Raw genomic sequence first — 22,301 nt, forward strand, 5'->3', positions numbered from 1 at the left:
TATTGGGATGGATTGGTTGCACTCATGTTATGTTTCTCTAGACTATCAAACTTGTAAGGTCAACATTAAATTCCCTAATTATCCAGTTATTGAGTGGGAGGGTGGTTCCCTAGCTCCTAATGGGAGGTTCATATCATATCTTAGAGCCAGGGGATTAATTTCCAAGGGGTGTCTCTAACATCTAGTCCGGCTTTAAGATTCTAACTCAGAGGGTCCTTTTTTACATTCCATCCTGGTGGTGAACGAATTCCCTGAGGTTTTCCTTGACGACATTCCTCGTGTCCCTCCCAATAGGGAGATTGATTTTGGGATTGATCTTGTTTCTAACACTCATCCTATTTCTACTCCCCAGTATAGAATGGCTCCGGCAGAGTTAAAAGAGATTAAGTAGAAACTAAATGATCTTTTAGACAAGGGTTTCATCGGTCTTAGCATGTATCCAAGGGGTGCACCAGTGTTGTTCATACATAAGAAGGATGGTTCCCTTCGGATTTATATTGATTATTGGCAACTTAATAAAGTGATTGTAAAGAATAAGTACCCTTTTCAAAGGATAGATAATTTGTTTGATCATCTTTTGGGTGCTAAGTTTTTCTCCAAGATTGATATTTTACCTGGGTATCATCAGCTAAAGATTAGGGAGGTGGATATTCCAAAGACTGCCTTCCGTACCTGATATAGGCATTTTGAATTTTTGGTTATGTCTTTCGGATTGACCAATGCCTCAACATCATTCATGGATTTGATGAATAGAGTATTTCATCACTTTCTGGATTTGTTGGCCATTATGTTCATAGATTTTATTCTGGTCTACTCGAAGAGTGAAGTGGATCATGTCGATTAACTCCATATCGTATTGCAGACCCTGAAGGATCAACAAGTGTATGCCAAATTTTCAAAATACGAATTTTGGTTGAACGCTGTCACTTTTTTGGGCCATGTCATTTCTGGTAAAGGGATCATGGTGGATCCGCAGAAAGTTGTAGTGGTTAAGAAGTGTCCTAGACCTATGATTCCAACTGACATTTAGAACTTCTTGGGTTTAGATAGTTACTACAGGAGGTTTATGGAAATTTTTTTGACTATAGATTCCCCATTTACAAAGTTAACTCAGAAGAAGATAAAGTTCTTGTGGTCGGATGCTTGAGAGAGTAGTTTTGAGAAGCTGAAGAATAAGCTGACTTCGGAACTGATCTTCACTTTGCCTGAAGGCATGGATGATTTTGTAGTCTATTATGATGCATCTCGTGTGGTCCTTTGTTGCCTTTTGATGTAGCATGGCAAGGTGATGGCTTATGCCTCTAGAAAGTAGAAGGTGCATGAAAAGAATTATCAAACTAATGACTTGGAGTTGTTGGCTTTGGTGTTCACGTTAAAATTCTGGCATCACTATTTTTATGAAGTACATGTGGATATTTTTTCAGATCATAAGAGCCTGCAATATGTGTTCACCCAGAAAGAGCTTAACCTCATGCAAAGGAGATGGCTTGAGCTACTCAAGGATTATGAAATGAGTCTTCACTACCATCCAGGCGAAGCTAACGTGGTTGTTGATACTCTTAGCAGGTTATCCATCGGGAGTCTAGCTCATATGGATGCGGGAAAGCAAGAATTGGTGAAAGATGTTCATCATTTGGCTAACCTTGGAGTTTGCCTCGTGGACTCTGAGGATAGTAGTGTATTTGTTCAGGAGGCGGCAAAGTCGCCCCTGGTTGCTGAGGTGAAACAGAAGAAAGTATTGGATCCTATCTTAATGAGGATCAATGGTGATATAGGTGGGCAGAAAGTAATGGATTTTAAGTTTAGTCAGTAGTGATGGTACCTTACGGTACCAAGGGATATTGTGCATTCCAGATGTGGATGGATTTCGAGAGAGGGTCTTGGCTGAGGTGTATAAGCCATGCTATGCTTTTTCTCCTGGCTCGACAAAAATGTATCTTGCCCTTAAGGAGATGTATTGGTCGCATAATATGAAGCAGGATGTGGCTAGTTTTGTGGCTAAGTTCTTGATGTCCTAATAAGTGAAATTTATGCACATGTAGCCCAGATGGTTATATAAAGAAATTAAGTTGCTTGTGTAGAAGTGGGAAGTAATCAACATGGATTTTGTTACCGGTCTTCCCAGATCTCGAAATTAGTTCGATTTGATTTTGGTCATCATAGATAGATGAACAAGTCTATTCAATTTTTGCCAGTGAGGACCAAATTTATTGGCAGAGGATTATGCAAGGTTGTACCTCTAAGAGATTGTGAATCTACACAGGGTACCCATTTCTATTATCTCGGTATGGTACGTAGTTTTCATCTCACTTTTGGCATTGATTTTAGAAAGGTTTGGGAACCAAGGTGAGTCTTAGTACTGCTTTCCACCCGCAGTTGGATGGGCAAGTGGAAAGAACTATTCCGACATTGGAAGATATGCTTCGAGCTTGCGTGATTGACTATAGTGGTAGTTAGGTTGAGCATTTTCCTCTTGTAGAGTTTGAATATAATAATAGCTACCACTCTAGCATTGGGATGGTTTCGTTTAAGGCCTTGTATGGTAGGAGGTATAGGTCTCCTATTAGGTGGTTAAGGTTAGTGAGGAAGCGTTGTTCAGTCCAAATTTGGTTCACCAAGCCATGAAGAAGGTGAAGGTGATTTAGGATAGGCTTAAAGCTTCCCAAAGTCCCCAGAAGTTCTATGCAAATGTGAGATATAGAAAGTTAGAGTATGAGATTGGAAATAGGGTGTTCTTGAAGGTGTCTCCCATGAAAGGAGGGATACGTCTATGGTTTGGAAAGAAGAGAAAGCTTAGTCCCTGGTATGTTGGGTTCAAAATAGTTTGGAATCTTCTTTGGTTACCAAAGTGAAAGAAAATCAAGATAGGGATCCTAGTCTGGTGAAGCTAAAGGAGTCAGTTAGAGACCAGAAAGTAGAGGCTTTCTCCCAAGAGGAAAATGGTTTGTTACATTGCCAGGGTAGACTATGTATGTCGTGTGTTGATGAGTTAAGACAGCGAATTCTGGCAGAAGCGCATGGTGTGCATTACTCAATTCATCCAGGGGCCACGAAGATGTACCACGATCTATAAGAAGTCTATTGGTGGAGTGGGATACAGAGGGATATTGCAGAGTTTGTATTTTGAGAAGGGTTGGCAATGTTGCGTATGAGTTAGAGTTGCCTTCTAGTTTGATCTCCATTCACCTGGTGTTCCATGTTTCTAAGTTAAAGAAGTCTGTGGTGATTCATCATAGATTATCCCTATCAAGGATATATGTATTTTGGATTCCCTATCTTATGAGAAGGTCCTGATTGAGATCTTAGATCGGCAGGTTCGATAGTTGTGGACCAAGGACGTAGCTTTGGTGAAGGTTCTATGGAGGACCACACGGTCGAAGAGGCTACATGGGAAGCTAAAGAGGACATGAAGTCCAAGTATCCATTCCTATTTCCCCTTCCAGAAAATCATGCTTAAGGTATGTGTTGTGCATAACATCTTTTTTTGGTCTTTGATAATGTTGGATTGTGAATTCCTTGGTAATCTGTTTTCTATCTTAGAGGCAATCATAGAAATTTTTGGGGGTTAATCGTGCTAGTCACTACCTTGTCCCATTATTTGAGGATGAATGATCCAAGTAGGGAGAATTAAAACACCTTAGATTTTGACCCTAGGAAAATTCTTAAGCTTTGATTTTACTGTCCTAGTAACGACTCATCATACGAGTCATATGGTGTGGGTACGGGTCAGGTGACCCTAGTTTTTAGGTAACCAATGGATGGTGATTGGGATTTTGGTCTTGGTAATACTTAGGGGTATGAGTTGTTAGGGGTGGTGATGAGTCGTTAGGATAATCCTTAACCAAATTAGAAACTTAGTAGCTTGGATTGGCTCTGAGTATAAGTGGCTCACTAAGAGTCATGAGGATAGGTTATAGTAGTAGGGTTGAGTCGTATATAGTCCAGTGCCAAATCCCTTAGGTTTTGTCTTGGATACGACTATACTATACGACTCATATGGTAAGGTCATGAGTGGAACATGGAGTCATATAGTGGACAATATATGGGTGTCCATCTAACTGTCTTGGTGTGGACTCAAGGGTATGAGTCATACGTTGTGGTCACGAGTCAAGGGGTCGACTCGTAATGACATGTGACCTTTTTACAGGTTTTAGGTTGGGGGCATTCTGGACATTTTCCACTTCAAGTCCCTTCGATACCGCGACTTAAAACATCCTTTGGGACTTCATTAACACATTACTCTCACTAAAACACTCTCAAATTCTTTGATCAAGCAAAAGCTAAGGTTTTATAAAGTTAATCAATTAAGGCTTTCAAGGGTGGTTTCTCTCCATACTTTTTGGTGTCTAAGGCATGTTACTTCGCCCTCATTGTTATTTTACTAAAGGTATATGTTTTAATGTATGGTTTTCATGATATTTCTATGGTTTTGAAATAAAGGTTGGAGGTTTTGGTTGTTCATTCATGAATATTGTTTCCCATGGTTTAATTATGGTTTTCCTTGTTTTAATTATGGTTTTGAACATGTGGCTGCATGGGTATGGTTGTTGAACTTGATAATGGTAAATTGCTTTAAGCTTGTGACTCTTTAGGTGGTTATAACACCAACCTTGTTTTGTAAAATTGGTTTGTAGCTATGAGAAAGGTGGAAATTTGAATTAGGGTACAACAGAATCCCCAAAATGTTTGGTTTGACTATTTCTTGAAACTAATGATTTTAGTAATGGAGTTTTTAGGGTAAGAAGAACTCCCCCAAGGGTTGGATAGTGACATTTCTTGCAAGATATAGTCGGTACGACGATACCACTTTATCATACCTAACAATTGACTCCTGAAATTAGTGGTTTGGTTATGTGTAAAATGATTTTAATGGGGCAATAATGACGGGTTGTGGTAGCTACTTGCGAAGGTATGAGTCTGATAGACAGACACTGGAAACTCATATTTGCCGACATGAGGGTGGGTCTTGCTGACCTTATGCTTGTAGGGTAAATGAGACCTCCAAGTTTATACTTGTACATATGTATCATGGAGGGAAGAGGGTACACGGGTCTCCCCGGCCTTTTGTTATATCTCTGGTTTGTGTGGCTACACACACTGAGGCCTGTTCAGGGGGTTACAATGGACCTATATAGCCCCTGGGTGGATTTATGATGGCAAGCCTACACAATCCAAGTTAAGATTTTAAATGCATGCTAAACCTTGTTCCCTATCCCGGCACGATATATGTATATATGTTATTGCATATGGTTATTTGATTTGGTCTTTGATGATGGCATTATTTTATCTTTATCCCTGAGTACATTCTAGCATTCTCTGCTAACCGTTGTCGGATGTTATATCCTCACGCGATGCTGGAACCGACCATACTACAATTTCTCCTGCTTCGTGACTTGGATTTGGGAACAGGTTTGAGTCAGAGTGAAATGGTGAGCTTCAAACCTCTGGAAGACTCCATATCATGTTATGAACTTTTTTTCATATTTGTTATTTCTTTGGTTTTGGTTTTTGCTAGGGTCGGGGGCATATCCCAACTAGATATTCTTTGATTCTTTTTAGAGGCTTTGTCGGACTTCTATGGGTATGGGTTGTGTCGGTATTAGTGTTAGCATTGGTATAGGTATTGGCATTAGTATTGGTATCGGTTGGATATTTTGTTGTGGTTATTTGGTTATGGTTATAGACTTACTTTATTGTCTCTATATTATTATTGTTTTATCTTGTTATATGTTTGAAATTCTTCCGACATGGAGTGTAAGGTGGTTAACGGTGGGTGTTGGGGTGGTCTCCCGTCCTGGTTGGACTTGAGACACTCTACACGACTAGGCCTTGGTTCGAGTCGTGTCACTTATATAATTATCAGTTTCTTACATTTTATTTTTACAAGAGACATTATTTTTTTCCAGTATATAAATGTTTCCTTTGTTTCCATCAGTTTTGTACGTTAACAAGAGTCCCTTTATTTTTCTCCAATTCACATGACAAAAGCCTCACTTTTCCTATCAGTTTTTGAAGTTTTCCATTAGCTAATCTCCCTTTTTCTTCTGTCAATCACAAATACTTAGAAACACTTGAGAATCAGTGAGAATCAAGTTCAAATTGCTACTTCCTATCTCAAGTTCTTTCAACGTTTAAGAGCTATGTAGAACTATTTTCCTGCACAGTTTCTTTAAGTTCTATTTTTCCAATTTAGATTGTTCTTAGCCTATTAAAAAGTGTTGAAGTAAAACTATTACCCCAAAATATTTTAAAACATTATTTGACTGGTGAATAGGTTTTATCTATGAGTATTAGAAAAATTATCTTACTTAAGAGTTTTTGAATAAAAAGGACTTTGCTACAACACTGCTAGTTATGGGTAGTTTTCTACTGGCTATTCCAGTGTATTGTGAGCATTAGCTTCACCCTGTGTTGCTACTTCCTTTAGTATTGCGTAGTCTAGTCTTTGGCCAATAATAAGTTGTACCTTTGACTGGTAAATAACAAACTAATTATGTAGCCGAAACATATTAAAATATACTCAAATTATTTAAATGCAAGTTATAAATCTATCATGACCCAATTTCTCATGTCAAGATGGAACCTACCATAACCCATAGTAGGTAAGCCAGCCAATAATTTGGAACAGATAGTAACGGAATATCTAAAAAAATGAAAAAAATAGCAAAATAAATATAATAAAGGGGTTAATATATAAAAAGAAACCCCGAGACCTGGTGCAGTTAGTACAAGGGCTTCCACTACATTAAAATTACAAAGTCAAATGATCAATAATATATATAGGTACAACACATATCTTATTACCACATAGAGATCAGTCTAATCAACAAGAGGGAGAGTAGTAATACTATGAATGCCAGGTGCTCACCCCAAATCTCTGATTCATAGTAGCTGCACACGATACACACCACAACAGTGAGAACCTCTACTATGATCTGTAGGTTGTAGAAGTGTATCATGAGTACGAAACATATGGTACTTACTAGGCAACTACCGACTGAGCTCCAATTATAATTCAAATATAGAGAACATACAAAGCAAGAATGTGAACTATAGGAAACTATCAAGGAGGTGAAATAATGAGGCTAAAAAGGCAATAAGGATAAAGTAGTCTAACCTATCCATATTTAAGAAGTAAAGCAACATAATGTATATCACTACCAATATAAAAATAGGGGTTGAAAAAGGATACATAATAGTATACAAGGCCAAGGAATACATATACAACATGAATAAATTGAGGAAGAGAATATGTATATAAATAGGTATGTCAGAATAACTCAAACGTATATCTAAGGTAGTTAATCTAACCAATCCAGGAAATCCAAAACCAGGTAGAAAACCTAATACAAGTATGATCGGGGCATATAGTCAAGTGTATAATCATGAATAAATTATTTGTAAGGTAAAATACCATAAAAGGAAAAGTATCAAAATCATACCTCAATCTCAGTACCAGTCCATAGTCAGCCTTCCATGAACCAACCATAATAATAACAATACAACAATCAGCTAGTTTGAACAACAATGCCTAATCAGGCCCTATAATTCAAAAGGTTCAATCAATACTCATAACCTATAACTGTGTAATCCCCCATAAGGTTGATACATATAGGAACCAAACAATATACTAGTGATAGGAAATGGGTGCATGCATGAATGAATTCAAATTAAACCCATAATACCATAACTGATCAGAGTGCCATAATATACCTAGTGTATATGCCTTCTCCAACTCGATGGATTGCAAAGGAAGAACCTATGATGACCTCTCTTCTTTGGCTTGATGTCTTATAGGTGAAGGGGACCCTAGAGGGTCTAAGAGTAACCATATACACTAACCTAGTCCTGATCTAGGATTTTCAATCATCATGATCATCATCCTACTTCTTCTAGTACCATATATATATATATACATATATATATATATACATATATATATATATACATATATATATATATAATGCATGAACTCGAGTTGTGGCTAAAAGAGTGTAAGTATATAAATTCATTTCTCGGGGGTCAACTCAAGGACAAAGTCATCATAATGTAGTCTAAAGCATTGGAATCTCTCACGACCAAAGTAAATAATAGTGGTAAAACCATGGACCAGAATCTGTAATAACAGTGGTAAAATCATGGACCAAAATCTATCTCGATTAAATTTCTAAAATATCATTTTTAGTTCCAGAAGCTCATAAATCATCCATCAAGGTGATATGATTCTTGTCATGAAAAAATCTATTTTAAAAGTGGAAAGTGGGAATAAATCCCTTTCTAGGAAAATAATTGTAAAATTAGTGGGAATCGTACCTCTAAGTGAACATAAAGGTACCATAATCTATGAATTACATCACTAGTACTACACTTTATAATCATAAGCATTTAAGCATCCATAGACTAAAACCACGTCCTTTATAAAGATAGAATACCCACTTAGAGTCCAACTGGTATCATTACCACAGCCTCAGGCCTAATAGATTATGACTAGCATAATGCCAAAACTATTGATATGCCCAAAATATAACCCCCCCCCCCCCCAAAGAGTATAAGTGGTTTTTATCAAATATATAACCCAACAAAGATGGTGGTAAAATCCCATAGAGAATAAGGTGTTAATTAAGGTATATGTAGACTAATTGACTTTTGATCATGTGTTTCCACAAATTAGGGGGGTTTTGGTTCAAATGTTGTGTTCACAATTTTAGTTAATTTTAGAACTGATGGTTTCTTTGTAATTTTTATCAATTGCGAAATAACAAACTAGGGCTATATTTACCTTGTTGTTCCAATCAATCCCGGGTTATAGGTTACATGATTCCATACTTATATTAGTGATTAAAGAGAAATTAGATGAGGTTTCCACCCAAGTTTTTCTCAACCTTCAAGGATGGTTTCACTTTAATTATCTAAAACTTAAAGTGATTATGTGAAAATAAAATCTATTATCCAAGTAATTAATCTTGATAGGCATTAATTTGTAATTAGAGGTTAAGAACCTAAGTTCGTGTAGTAAGGATCTAGCAGGACCAGAAATTTAGTTGCAGACTTTAATGGCATGCTGAAAGAGGGAATAGATGTTAAATAGATGAATAAAGGGATGGAGTCATGTAGATAGAGGGAAGAGTGAAAATATCTTAGTAATGCTCAAAAGTTATTGTTGCAAGATGACAACAAAGGACCAGGTCCCTGTGTGTGTGAAAGGGGAAGCATGATGATAGGGGGAACATTCATCTTTAGGTGGTAATCATACTGATTAAATGTGATGAATGTGTACTGATGCTCAAGTTGTATGATTTGGTTTGTCATCATCAAAAAGGGGGAAATTTCTATAAGTAGTTTTGATGATAAGCAGCTGAACTGCAAGGGATCAGGTCCCTGGACGTGCAAGGTACAGTACAACTGGCATGCGTCATCTGCATAATTTTATCCTCTTATGTAACCAACTTGTAGGTGTAATTTTGTACTGACTTGGATAGCTGGTCCAACAATCTTTCAGCCCTGATCATCACTTAGCTACAAAAGAAAAGATGCAGCTCTTCATCAAATGGTTTTTTGCAATTCTAAAGAGTGAACTGAGGCAGCAAAAACCTAGTTCCAAAACTGCTCAAGTTCTTAGTTATTTATGTGAGCTTAAATTGAAACTATTCTTGAGTACTGATTTGTAAAAGAACTACTTATGTAATAAGATTAGTGTTATCTTATTAAGTGAGTTTCTTAGGTAGAGTTACCTAAGCTTGTTAATGATTAGATTTAATCAGTAGAGAGGGTCCTTGGTATAGTTACCAAGATGATCTTCGAGTAGAGTGGCTACAAATGAAAGGAGACTAGGGGTAGGCTAAAATCTAGACTGTAATCAAGAGACTAATTATAGTGGATTTCCTTGGTACTTGTGAGGGAAAGCTGTGGTTTTTCCCTTCCTGGGTTTCCAAGGAAAAATTCTGTGTCTTTACTATCTTGCATTGCCTTTGTTGTTTGCAACTCATAGTTGCTTTACTATTCTATCTCTTGTGATTGACTCTAAGGGACCTGATCCCTCACTTTCTAGTGCAATCCCCAAAGGTTCCAACAATTTGTATTAGAGTAGGCTCACTCTAAATGTTTTATACCTAGTGTATTTTGGTCATCATGGCTACTATAACTGAACTAGGGGTGGAAAGAAAAGAAGCAAGAAGGATAAGATTGCTGACCTTGAATGCTCTAGAATCTAACCTAGGTAAAGCATACACTAAATTTGCAGTTTTGGCAATGAAGATTATTAGAGATATAAAAAGGGTTGGTCATCATAGCAAAAAAAAAGATCAAAATCCTAAAAAATCAAGAAGGAAAGATGCAGTTAGTGGTATAATAAAGAAGGTGTTGGCTACATAGGAAGACTTGTCAAATAAATACGAGGAATACAAGGATAATGGATATGGCCTTATGATGAAATATGGTGATAAAAGGATAATCTTAGGTTCCTATAGCTCTCTAATGGCCACTACTGAAGATAGAGAAGAAAATACGATAGAAAAAGGAAATGACAACCAACACTGGTTTATGGATAGTGGTTGTTCTAGGCACATGACTGGGAGGGTTGATTGTTTTCTCACTTGCAAGGCACTTCAAAGGGGAGGTGTGTCCTTTGGAGATGACAAAAGGGGTTACATCAAAGCTGTTAGAAAAATTAGGAAATCACCTCATCATGCAATAGAAGATGTGTACTATGTAAATGGGCTAAATTACAGTCTTCTAAGTGTATCTCAAATCTTTGACAAAGGAAATAAGGTAAAATTCTCATCTGATGGGTGCACTGTATCAAGCATGAAATCTAGAAAGAATATTCTTTATTCCAAAGGATCAAGAACATATACGTAGCTGATCTGGAGTCTATGGCTGATGGGGAATTAACGTGTTTGAGTTCACAAAGTAAAGATGCAAATTTATGGCACAGAAAATTAGGACATGTGAGTTCTTCCTTTTTAAACAAGCTGATTGCAAAGGACCTAGTCTATGGCTTGTCAAAACTTAAATTCCCAGAAAACAAAGTCTGTGATGAAGGTATTAAAAGTAAACAGACCAGATCCTCCTTAGAATTGAAGAATCAAGTAAGTACTTTCAGGCCCCATGAAATACTTCACATGGATTTATGTTGACCCATCAAAGTCCAAAGTAGATGAGGGAAGAAATATGTTCTTGTCATTATAGATGACTATTCCAGGTTCACCTAGACAATGTCTATAAGAACCAAGGATGAAAGGAAAAATAGAACTATCATGAATTTAGGTCTGATCATGAGACTGAATTTGAGAATTCTCAAGTTGATGAATTTTGTACTGAGCATCGCATAAGTCACAACTTTTCTGCTCATATAACTCCATAACAAAAAGGAGTTTTTGAAAGGAAAAATAGAACTATCATAGATATTGCAAGAACTATACTAATTGATAGTGGTCTACCAAAGAATTTCTGGATTGAAGCAGTGAATACTGCTTGTTATGTGAGTAATAGGTGTTTGATTAAATCACTTCTAAATAAAACTCCATATGAGTTGTTATTCAATAGAAAGACTAGGATAGACTATTTTAGACCTTTTGGATGCAAATGTTTTGTCCTAAACAGTTGGAAAAGAGAATTGGGAAAATTTGATTCCAAGAGTGATAAAGTTGTGTTTGTAGGCTACTTCTCAACTATCAAGGACTATAGAGTGTTCAATTAAAGAACTCTATGTGTTCAAGAAAGTATTCACGTGATCTTTAACGATTCAGGGAGTCAAATGAACACTAAAAATGGTGAAATCTTAAAAGAAAAAAAACTCATTCATATTTAAAGGGATGTTTTTACTGAAGATATAGATCAAGGGATCAATGATGAAGATGAGAGTGATGACAATAATGATGAGCCAGGATCTTAGCCACAAATTTCAGCTCCACTAGAAGAACAACCAGAGAAAGCGAGTCAGAATTTGCCGGGACCTGCTCCCAATGGTATCAATCTCAGAAGGCAAAATTAGAGGCACAAGTCCTCTCACCCTTGACTGAAATCAAAAAACACTTCTATTAAAAGGCACTAGATTTCTGAGGGACCCAGTCCCAAGAAGAAAAAAATCATGATCATAAACCTAGTAGAGCTTGCAAAAGAAGAAAAACAAAAGACAAATTCTAGAAAAAGCAGAAATTGATGTGTGCTGGTGAAAATCAGAAATGTAATGAACTCAAGATGAGGCTTTTGTCCTTATGAACTCATGTCCCCAAACCTTCTCTTAAAATCCTTCACTTTTTCCCCAACTTATGTGGTCTTTCATTTGGAACCTAATATGAAATTCTTGCACCGAAATGATACATGAATGTGTTCCTGCTTTGGTGCTCTTCACTTGGTTCTATATTGAAGATGTTCTTCATGTTAGTGTTGTCCTAATGGCCATAATTTAACTAACTTGTGCTTACTATTACTCTTTAATATTTTTCAATGATGCCAAAAGAGGGAACATTGAGTTTATGTAGTAGGGATCAGGCAGGACAAGGAATTGAGTTACAAACTTTAATGGCATGATGACAGAGAAAATAGATGTTGAATAGATAAATAAAGGGATGGAGTCATATTGATAGGGGAAATATGCAAATGTGCTTAGTAGTGCTTAGAAGTTTTTGATGCAAGATTACAACAAGGGACCGAATCCCTGTGTTGTGTGACAGAGGAAGCATGATGACAAGGGAAACATTTATCTTTAGGTGTTAATCACATTGATTAAATGTGATGAATGTGCAATAATTCTCAAATTGTATGGTATGGTTTGTCATTATAAAAAAGAGAGAAAATTGCTATATGTAGTCTTGATGATAAGTATATAAACTGCAAGGGACCAGCTCCCTAGATGTACAAGGTACAGTACAGCTGGCATGCATCATCTACATATTTTTGTCCTCTTGTGTAACAAACTTGTAGGTGTTATTTTGTACTGACTAAGATAATTTGTCCAATAATCTTTCAGCCCTAATCATCACTCATCTATAAAAAGGAAGAGAAGTTTCTTCATTAAATGGTTTTTTACAATTCTAAAGAGTGAAGTGAAGGCAACAAAAATCTAGTTCCAAAACTGCTCAAGTTCTTAACTGTCTATGTGAGCTTAAATTAAAATTGTTCTTAAGTGCTGATTTGTAAGGGAACTACTCATGTTATAAAAGTAGTGTTTTCTTATTAAGGAAACCTCTTAGGTAGAGTTATCTAAGATTGTTGTTGATTAAATAGTAGAGAGGGTCCTTGGTAGAGTTACCAAGATGAGCTTGTAGTACAGTGGCTACAAGTGAAAGGAGCCAAGAGGTAGGCTGAAATCTAAACTGTAATCAAGAGGTTGATTATAGTGGATTTCCTTGGTGCTTGTGAGGGAAATCCATGGTTTTTCCTTTCCTGGGTTTCCACGTAAGAATCTTGTGTCTTTACTTTCTTACACCACCTTTATTTTTTGCACCTCATAGTTGTTATTCTATTCTATCACTTGTGATTGACTCTAAGTGACCTGGCTCACTGTGTGGTGAAACCCCTAAGGGTTCCAATAGAACTCTAATTTACTATCACCAAGCTCTTTTTCTAAACATGCACTTCTTTGTCAAAGCAAGTTAAGTTTCTAGGAACATTCTCATATTTGCAACCAAGAGAATTCAGTAAAATGAAGAGAAGGTGATATAGTTACAGTTTTGATATGAACTCAACAACCTATAACTAGAATTGAAATTCTATTAAGGATTCCATAACCTTAGTTATGGAGTTTTAGCAACTCATTATTAGAAATTAGATGAAAAGCTTTATTTCATAAATTGCAGGGTATACTTACAATGAAAAGAAATTTGAATTCGAAATCCAAATTCACAACCACAAATTATGTGTTTTCTAACCCGAAACTTGTTTCTCAGCCAAACTTACATTACAATTTCAACAACTAGAAAGATGGATATTTTAACCCTAAATCGTTATTGCTTATCCAGTAAGTGAATGTCGTATGGAAATCATCGACACCCTTGGAACTAGTTTGTTGCTGGTACAATGTACCGTCGCCTTTCTTGTCACCAACTCTTGGTAGTCCATACATTCTGGTTGACACTAACGACCAAGGTCACAGTCCGTCGCAGCCTTGATCATCCATCATTTAGGAAGTCACCCATCTCTAGGTTATCTACTATTCTGCTTTATGGCGATGGGCAGTCCGGAGGTCCATCGCAGCTCGAATAGGAAGTCCAGCAGTCCATCGGGGCTCCAACAATCCATCGATTACCCCATTGTGAGTCTCTGAATCTTGACTTCCTAAACTTTCATCCCTTTAAATTTGATTACTGAGAATAAGCATAAAACAAATAAAATAACACTAGTCATTGCTAGAAAATATGCAATTTTCCTTCTTTGAGGATGAAAAATGTACCTTCATGAGCCTGTATATCAACACCCTCAACTTAAGACAGTTTCTTTCCTCAAGAAACTTAACACAATATCATGAATGCATTTAGGTAATGAAAGAATGAGCAGCTGTTGGACTTAACAAGGACTCACATTATATATGTACCACAATTCTATAACTCTAACTTGTAGGTATATATGCTTGGCATTACACTCTAGCTATGTTACATATATACATATATACAAATATACACATATACATATAAGACACCGAATCTAAGAATCAACACTCACAAGTACTAGATTCATATACTCTAACCTCAAAGAAGTCCTACTCACACTGCTCCATATAGTCCAAGGACTGCTATCCAAATCTCTCACTCTTTGAACGAAATTCAAATAAACCATATACAAAGGCAGTCTTTCCCATACCATTCAACTAGGTACTATATTGGGATAGTGACTCTGCTCTTCTTGCCATTGTTACCTCTTATTAGCATACATTTTTACTTTACGCTTCCCTCTTAGTGTAGTATCCCCTTTTTTCATTTTTCTTGTTTATTTATAAAAAGATATATGTATAAACCTTCTACCATTTCTGAGTAAATAAGTTCAGTCAGCCGTTCACACTAGCCACCCTCAACTTATGCTAATGTCATAAGTAGAGGTGCATAATATCCGCAAAGGACTAGGGCCAACGTAAAGGTATAACGCGTAGTCTTAGTCAACCCATCTTTCTCTTGTTAACTCTCTATAGTAGCCACCCTCAACTTAGGCAATTTTCCTAAGTTGAAGTTAATGATGTCCAAAGAGAGACCAGGGCCAAAGTAGTGATTTAGCAATAAAGAAGAGAAGGTTAAAGGTGTAGAAAAAAAAAAGGTACTAGCTCAAAAAGGGACCAAGAGGAAATATGTGTTGCACCCAAGTGTACACTCAAGTGTATGTGGCCTCATCAAGTAATATAGTGGACATTTACAAGCCAAGTATCAATCCCTCAGAGAGTTGCATTAACAACTATCCCAGACCAGTCCAACTATTAAGATTAACTCAGTGCTAACGTAACCATAAGATTGATTGAGAATAAACTAAGAGTAAACTTAACAATGCGTTAAATTAAAGGTTTTGAACAATAATGGAGAAAAAATAGGGTTAAGGCACTACGAACAATCATATTACATCATAAAACTTTATTGGTTAGGTTAATTATCTTGGTTGGTTCACAGAGTCTATATTATAACTATGGCCTTCCGAACCTCTAATCGATCTAACTTAGCCCCACAACTACATCGTTACTAAGTCAAATACGTTTATATTTCATCTTGTAATTGAACCAAATAGAGCACGTAGGTATATGTCTATCATAAGTGCAATCTTTGGCACAGAAGAGTTTGCCATGAATATCTTCTAATAAGCTTGAGTTAAAGCATATGATAAAAATAGTTCTTTGTTTGCACACATGTAGCGAGAGGCACCAAATCCATCCACCATTCTCTACTATTATTAACCAGATTCTATTTTGATGGCATGGCACAAAGATTATCCATTTCTTTTTTTGGATTCAGCCATGTTTGCTTGATCATTTTTCTTGACCTTCTTTGAAGCTCGACAATCAGTAGACTTGTGGCCAACTTTGCCAAAATTGAAGAAATTTCCTTTAAATTTCTTATTCGGAGGATTGTCTTATTATTTTGATGATTTCTTTCTCTTCTTTAATTTAGTGGGATCATCTTCAATAATATTTGCTCTACTTACTGCTAAATTCCCACGAGAGCTCATTCTGTGACTTTATTATCCTCTTTGATTCTTAACCTCACAATGAGATCTTCGAAAGGCATCGCCTTGCATTTGTGCATCAAGTAGTTTTTGAAGTCCTTCCACAAATATGGTAACTTCTAGATTATTGCATCCACTTAAAAAGCATCATTCACAACCAAACATACAATCAAGGTTAAGTGAATATATAGAACATTCTTAAAAGGTATTTAATGAAATCCTACCTGTAGAAAGGAGATCATGAATTATGACCTGTAACTCTTGGACTTGGGTAACTACACCTAGACTGTCTACCATCTTGACGTCCAAAAATTCTACAACAATGAATTTTCTTATTCCGACATCCTCTATTTTGTACTTCTTTTCTAAATCATCCCATAGTTTCTTAGAGTTCTTCATGTTGCGGTAACCATTATACAAATTATCTTGTAGGCCACTCAGAATGTAAGTCTTACATAAAAAAATCTGAGTGCTTTCAAGTTTCAATTACTACGAAATAATCTTTATTCAAAGTTTCTTCCGACAATTCAGGAACACTTTTTGTGATGAACCTTTGCAGACTTAGGGTAGTAATGTAAAAGAAAATCTATTGTTGCCATCTTTTGAACCTAATACCAGAAAAATTTTCTAATATTTTGTCAGTGCCATGACAGGAGCAACATTTCAACGACTTAAAGTAGTAATGTTAGTTATGAAACATTCGTCGTTCCATCATTGACTTGATTTTAGTAGTCATTTTTGGTCACAATTAGAAAACCAATTAGTATCACAAATAAGAACAATAAAGTTTTAAACTTTAAAAAACTTATTATAAGTTTTACGATAAAGTTTTTATACTTTTCTAATCGCTAACTGAGTAAATTTTGAGTCGTGATGAAGTTTTTATAGCATCGAATCACTATCAATTTCAAATAGAAGAAAATCAAAAGGCTTTAATCTCCAGAAATTAAAATATAAATTTATTAATTCCTTAAGATTGTTGTTTTCTAGGTACAATCTGTATTTACAACATAAAGTTCAACAACAAGTTCAAGAACAACAAAGAAGTTCAAACTATTTTCTAAAAAAATAGAAAAATTTAAAGAAAGAGATGAATAAATAAAGAATTAGGTCCATCGAATTCATGATGTGTTTTTAAGGAAACTATTCTCCTAAAGTATCCGAGGTTAATAAAATATATCCTCTCAGGATAAAATGATTAACTTTAGCAAATAGTAGTACCTTAAATTTGCATACCTACGAACTCACTCAACGATTTGTAAATCACACTTGAGTTTTTCAAGAAGAAGAGAGCGCTTTTTAATTTTAAATTTTTTTTCTATACCTGAGAAAAAATCAGGTATTTATAGCCACAAAGAGTTGCTTCAAAGCAATGGTTCATGAAAAGTTGCAATTTTTGAAACATCATGACGACCTGCGGATCCACACGCATTCGTATGCCGGCAATTACAGATAATAATATATTTTCGCGGACTTGCATTGGCACATGCGCTGATATCTGCATCTATATATCGCCAGGTGTGCATGCAAGTCCCTTTTCCATTTTCAAATAGTACCTCGAAGGGTCGCGTCCCTTTAAGGTGTGTTCGAACATGCTCATGTGTGTCCACAAATGAAAAAAAAATTCTTATCAAATTTTTGAATTAAAAATCCTTAATTCTCAAGATTAAAATAAATTTTATCTGAAAGGATAATCTCTCGACTAATCCAAACCCGAAGCCGAGCCCGAGTGAGCGCCAACGACGATGATGCAAGGTTTGTCTTTTTATTGCCTCACTATACATGAAAGGGTATTTCTATATATAAGCACAAGAATGTTCCTTTATCCAACCAATGTGGGAGAGACACTTCTTTATAAAGTGAACGCACACTTTTACTTTCCCTTCATTCTTTCTTCCCTCCATTTTTTGTTTACTTTCATCACTTAGCGCCTAACATTAATTAGTCCCAAATTCCTTATTCCATCATTTGTACTACAATGATTTGATAACTAATCTCATATGATATCCCAATATATGGGATAACACTGTCTATCCCATTACCCATTGTCCTATACCAAACAACCTTATAACTATTTTTAGAGAATCCAAAATTTAAAGCCCATTTCCAATTGTTGTTAGAAAATTGCTTATTTGAGAAGAACTTTCAAAAAATTATCTTTTTAAAAAAAATCCTTTCTAAAAAATAATTTGTGTTTGATAAATTCATTTGAAAAGTGTTTTTGATAAATAGATTGTGTTTGGCTAATCTTTTTCAAGAAGTGTTTTTGAGATGACAAAAAAGACTTGTATCAATAGACTTTTTCTACTACCTCAATAAAAGTTTTAGTAAAAACTCAGAAGAAAATTGGGTATTTGTTTAATTTTGCCTATATATTAATTGAAACATTAAATTATTCATATTAGGATCATGTTTTTCGACAAACAGTGTGAGTTATTAATCAAAGACCCAATCTAAGCTCATTTATGAACCCAAGCCCAGGTTAACTTATTCTCACAGAAAAATCATTTTATAGAGAAAATTTATTTTGAATATCTATTATAATATTTTTAATTATTTATTTAAAATTAAACATTCAAGAAAAATTTACAAAAGTCGACAAAATATCATTTAATCTTGCAACATGATTCGTCTATCATTTATCATCAGTATTAATAAAAAAATAGCTACATATTCTTCGATCATCATCATCAATGATATTTTTTATTTTATTTAAAGAAAATGAGCGAATAATAAAATAATAATATATAAAAAAAATAGAATGAAATAAAGAATTATGATGTAAATATGAAGTATAAAATTCTAAAATCAAACTTTAATGGAACTTATAAGATATGTTGATTAATTAATAAGGGATATTTTAATATATATAATATATATATATATATATATACATGTGTGTGTGTGCGTGCGCGTGTACGTGCATGTTTGTGTGTGTGTGCGTATGTGTGTGTGTGTGTGAGAGAGAGAGAGAGAGAGAGAGAGAGGATATTTTTTTCATGAAAGAAATAATTTTCTGGTTTTCCTTTTTTGAAAAGCAGAAATCTTCTACTTCTTTCCAAAAGCAGAAAAACTGTTTTTGTTTCTTTTTAAAGACACTTTTGCAAAATTAACCAAACACCATTCTTTTCAAAAAATATCTTTTCTAGAAAAAAATAAAAAGCATTCCCAGACTATCAATCCGACAATCATTCAACCGCATATGTAACGAGTTCAAAGTGCAGATATTAGTGCTTATTAAGAGAGATTAAATAAACATAAAACATTGCTTAGAGTTAGACTATGAGTATGTTTGGTATAAAGAAAAACATTTTTTGGAAAATCTTTTTCAATTTTTCTCATGTTTGGTTAACTTAAATGTTTTGAAAAATATTTTGCAAAATAATTTATTTTCCTCAAATTTAAGGAAAATGAATTCCCTTCAAAAAGTAGGGAAAATATTTTTTCAAACTCTCTTTCAACCTCACTCTCAAGTTAAAATATTCATATAACTCTCAAAATCACCAACCCACAATTTTCTACCCACCCCCCCACCCCCTACCCAGTATTACCCCATTCAAAAAAATATTTAATTTTTAAAAAAAATATTTAAATATTTTTTCTTACCTGATCCCCTACTCCGACCTCTAACCCCCACCATCGCTCCTCCATAAAAAGCTATTAATTTTATTTTTTTTTGAAAATTTCAACTTTTTCTTACCTTACCCCACCCCACCCCCCTAAAAAATAAATTTTATTAATTTATTTTTTAGTTTTTTATTTTTTTTTCCTACCCCATCCTTACTCCCTGACCCCTGACCCCTGACCCCAACCCTACTAGTTGTACCCCCTTCCTCTCTCATCCTTTCCCTCCAAAAGAAAATTAATTTAATTTTCCAAAAAAAAATTAAAACCTTTTTCTTACTCCACCCCTACCACCTATTCTGATCCCCCTCCATCCCCCCTCCCCCAACCAACCCCCTTCTCCAAAAAAAAAAGATTTAATTATTATAATTTATTTTTAATAAAGTTTCAAAACCCCTTTCTTACCCTATTCATTCTCATTAATTTTGTTAAATATATACAAATACTCTTAGAAAATATTTTTCTACTTGCTTAACGAACACAAGAATATAAATAAGAAATAACTTATTTTCCTTGAAAATATTTTCCTCCGTACCGAATACACCCTAAAGAGACATTTGTTTAGATCAAAAATTATTTTTCTAAAATGTATTTTCTACTTTTTAGCTAGACACTAAAATGTATTTCTGAAAAATATTTTTTTTCATTTCCAACAAAACACTAGAAAATATTTTCCACTCACCAACCAAACATAAGAAAATAAGTAAGAAACAACTTATTTTTCATGAAAACATTTTCCATGAAAAACATCCAAACACACCATATAAGTACACTCTTGCTCTCACTTGTAATCGATCTTATTCTCATCACAATAGTTATATTAAACTCTTAGTTGTAATTCAAGCTCAAAGGTTCTCAAGTTATCATTTTACCGATGATGTCGCCAAACAATACATCGAAAAATATAAAATAAGAATTACTTTTTGTTGGCTCGTGGCCCATGTTCCAGCCAAAGGCCCATGGCCTGATCCTATTCTATTTTGGTTTCCAATCCTATTTGAAAAAAGATTCGAAATTCTATTCCTATTTTGAGTTAGTTTAGCTTTAGAACACCCATCATCTATAAATAAGACTATTTGAGAGAAAATTATTCATGCTCATTGGTATTTGTCTTTGAGAGACATTAGCACATTAGAGAGGTTTTTGATAGAGCTTTCACCAAAGAGAGATAAGAGAAAGAGAGTTTAGCTGTTGCAGTTTTTCCTATCCAACCAACCAACTTCAAATCATGTTTGCCAGCTTGTTCACCATTGAATCAGGCTAAAATTTTGACTGAGTATTTGTAACATCTTGGTTTTATATTTGAATGGTGGATATAAAATTTAGAGGTTTGCAACATATGGTTTTGAGTCCCGAACAGTAGCTCTATTTTGGGTGATTTCTCTTGATTAACTTTTGTTGGTGTAACTATTGCTTCTCCATGTTTGGCTCTTGTTGTGTGTCCATTCAGAGTATATTTATAACACTCTTATTCTTATAGTGGAGCAATTTGGATTTTTGTAATCCTATGGTTGTTTTCTTCAACTTGAAGGGTTTTCCCACGTTAAACTTGGTGTTCTTTACCTTCTTTGTTTTTGTATTTACCACTTTTCCTCACAAAAAATAGTATCAGAGACCAGGTTGTCTATCAAGGATTTTTGAATGGAGGTAAATATGAGTAAGATGGTATGTTTAAATGGGAGCAATTACAATATATGAAAGAGTATGATAAAAGATCTTCTGTTTGTGAAGAAGATGCATCTTCCCATTTTTTATGATCATAAACTTGAGAATATAACTGATGAGAATTGGGATTTTCAGCACCAAGAAGTATGTGGATATATAAGGCAATAGGTTGAATACAATGTTCACAATCATATTGTGAATAAGACACATGCTAGAACATTGTGGGAAAAGTTGGAAATACTTTACGCTTCAAAAACTGGCAATAACAAGTTGTTCCTACTAAAATAATTGATGACCTTTATATACAAGGAGGGAAATCCTGTTCTTGACTATATAAATGATTTTCAAGGTGTCCTTGATCAACTTTTTGGAATGGGTGTTAATTTTGACGATACGATACAAGGACTTTGGCTTTTGAATACTCTACCAGATTCATGGGAGACTCTTCGTGTTTCTTCAATAAATTCAGCTACAGGTGACAAGATGACTATAAAATTTTCCAAGAGTAAGGTTTTGAATGAAGAATTAAGGAGAAAATTTTAGAGCTCATCCTCACACACAGATGTTCTATTTACAGAAGATCGAGGGAGAGAGAAAACAAAAAATGCAAGAAATTAAGGTAAAAGCAGAAGAAAGTTAAGGTCAGGGTATGAGAGTCATTTATGTTATCATCGTGGCAATAAAAGACGTATTAAAAAGTTCTATTATAAGTTGAAACAAGATACTAGAGAAGGAAAGAATGAAGAAAAGAATGAAAACAATATTGTTGTTGTTGTTAAAAATGACCTTCTCTTTGCTTGCGATAAAAACATCATCAATTTTGTATCCCATGACACTAGTTGGATAGTAGATTCTGTAGATACATCCCATGT

General features: G+C 35.0%; 1 protein-coding gene across 4 annotated transcripts in view; it reads right to left on the minus strand.

Moving 5' to 3' along the window:
• Positions 1 to 6,678: 6,678 nt before the first annotated feature.
• Positions 6,679 to 22,301, minus strand: part of LOC107850131 (transcription factor bHLH35) — a 36,150-nt gene continuing 20,527 nt past the window's right edge. Inside the window, exons 5-6 of one of the 4 annotated variants that reach the window (XR_001668478.2) lie at positions 7,443 to 7,542; positions 6,693 to 6,891 (exon numbers count right to left, since the gene is read on the minus strand). Coding sequence is in view for 3 of the 4 variants with exons in the window: in XM_016694567.2 (XP_016550053.1) it covers positions 7,513 to 7,542 (30 nt within the window). In the remaining variant the exon portion in view is untranslated. Of the gene's footprint in view, positions 6,892 to 7,188; positions 7,543 to 13,762; positions 14,307 to 22,301 lie in introns of those variants that run through there. The other 3 variants (XM_016694572.2, XM_016694567.2, XM_047393528.1) reach the window with 3 other exon arrangements.

The sequence above is a fragment of the Capsicum annuum genome, chromosome 7 (assembly GCF_002878395.1).
Source record: "Capsicum annuum cultivar UCD-10X-F1 chromosome 7, UCD10Xv1.1, whole genome shotgun sequence".
Lineage (NCBI taxonomy): Eukaryota > Viridiplantae > Streptophyta > Magnoliopsida > Solanales > Solanaceae > Capsicum > Capsicum annuum.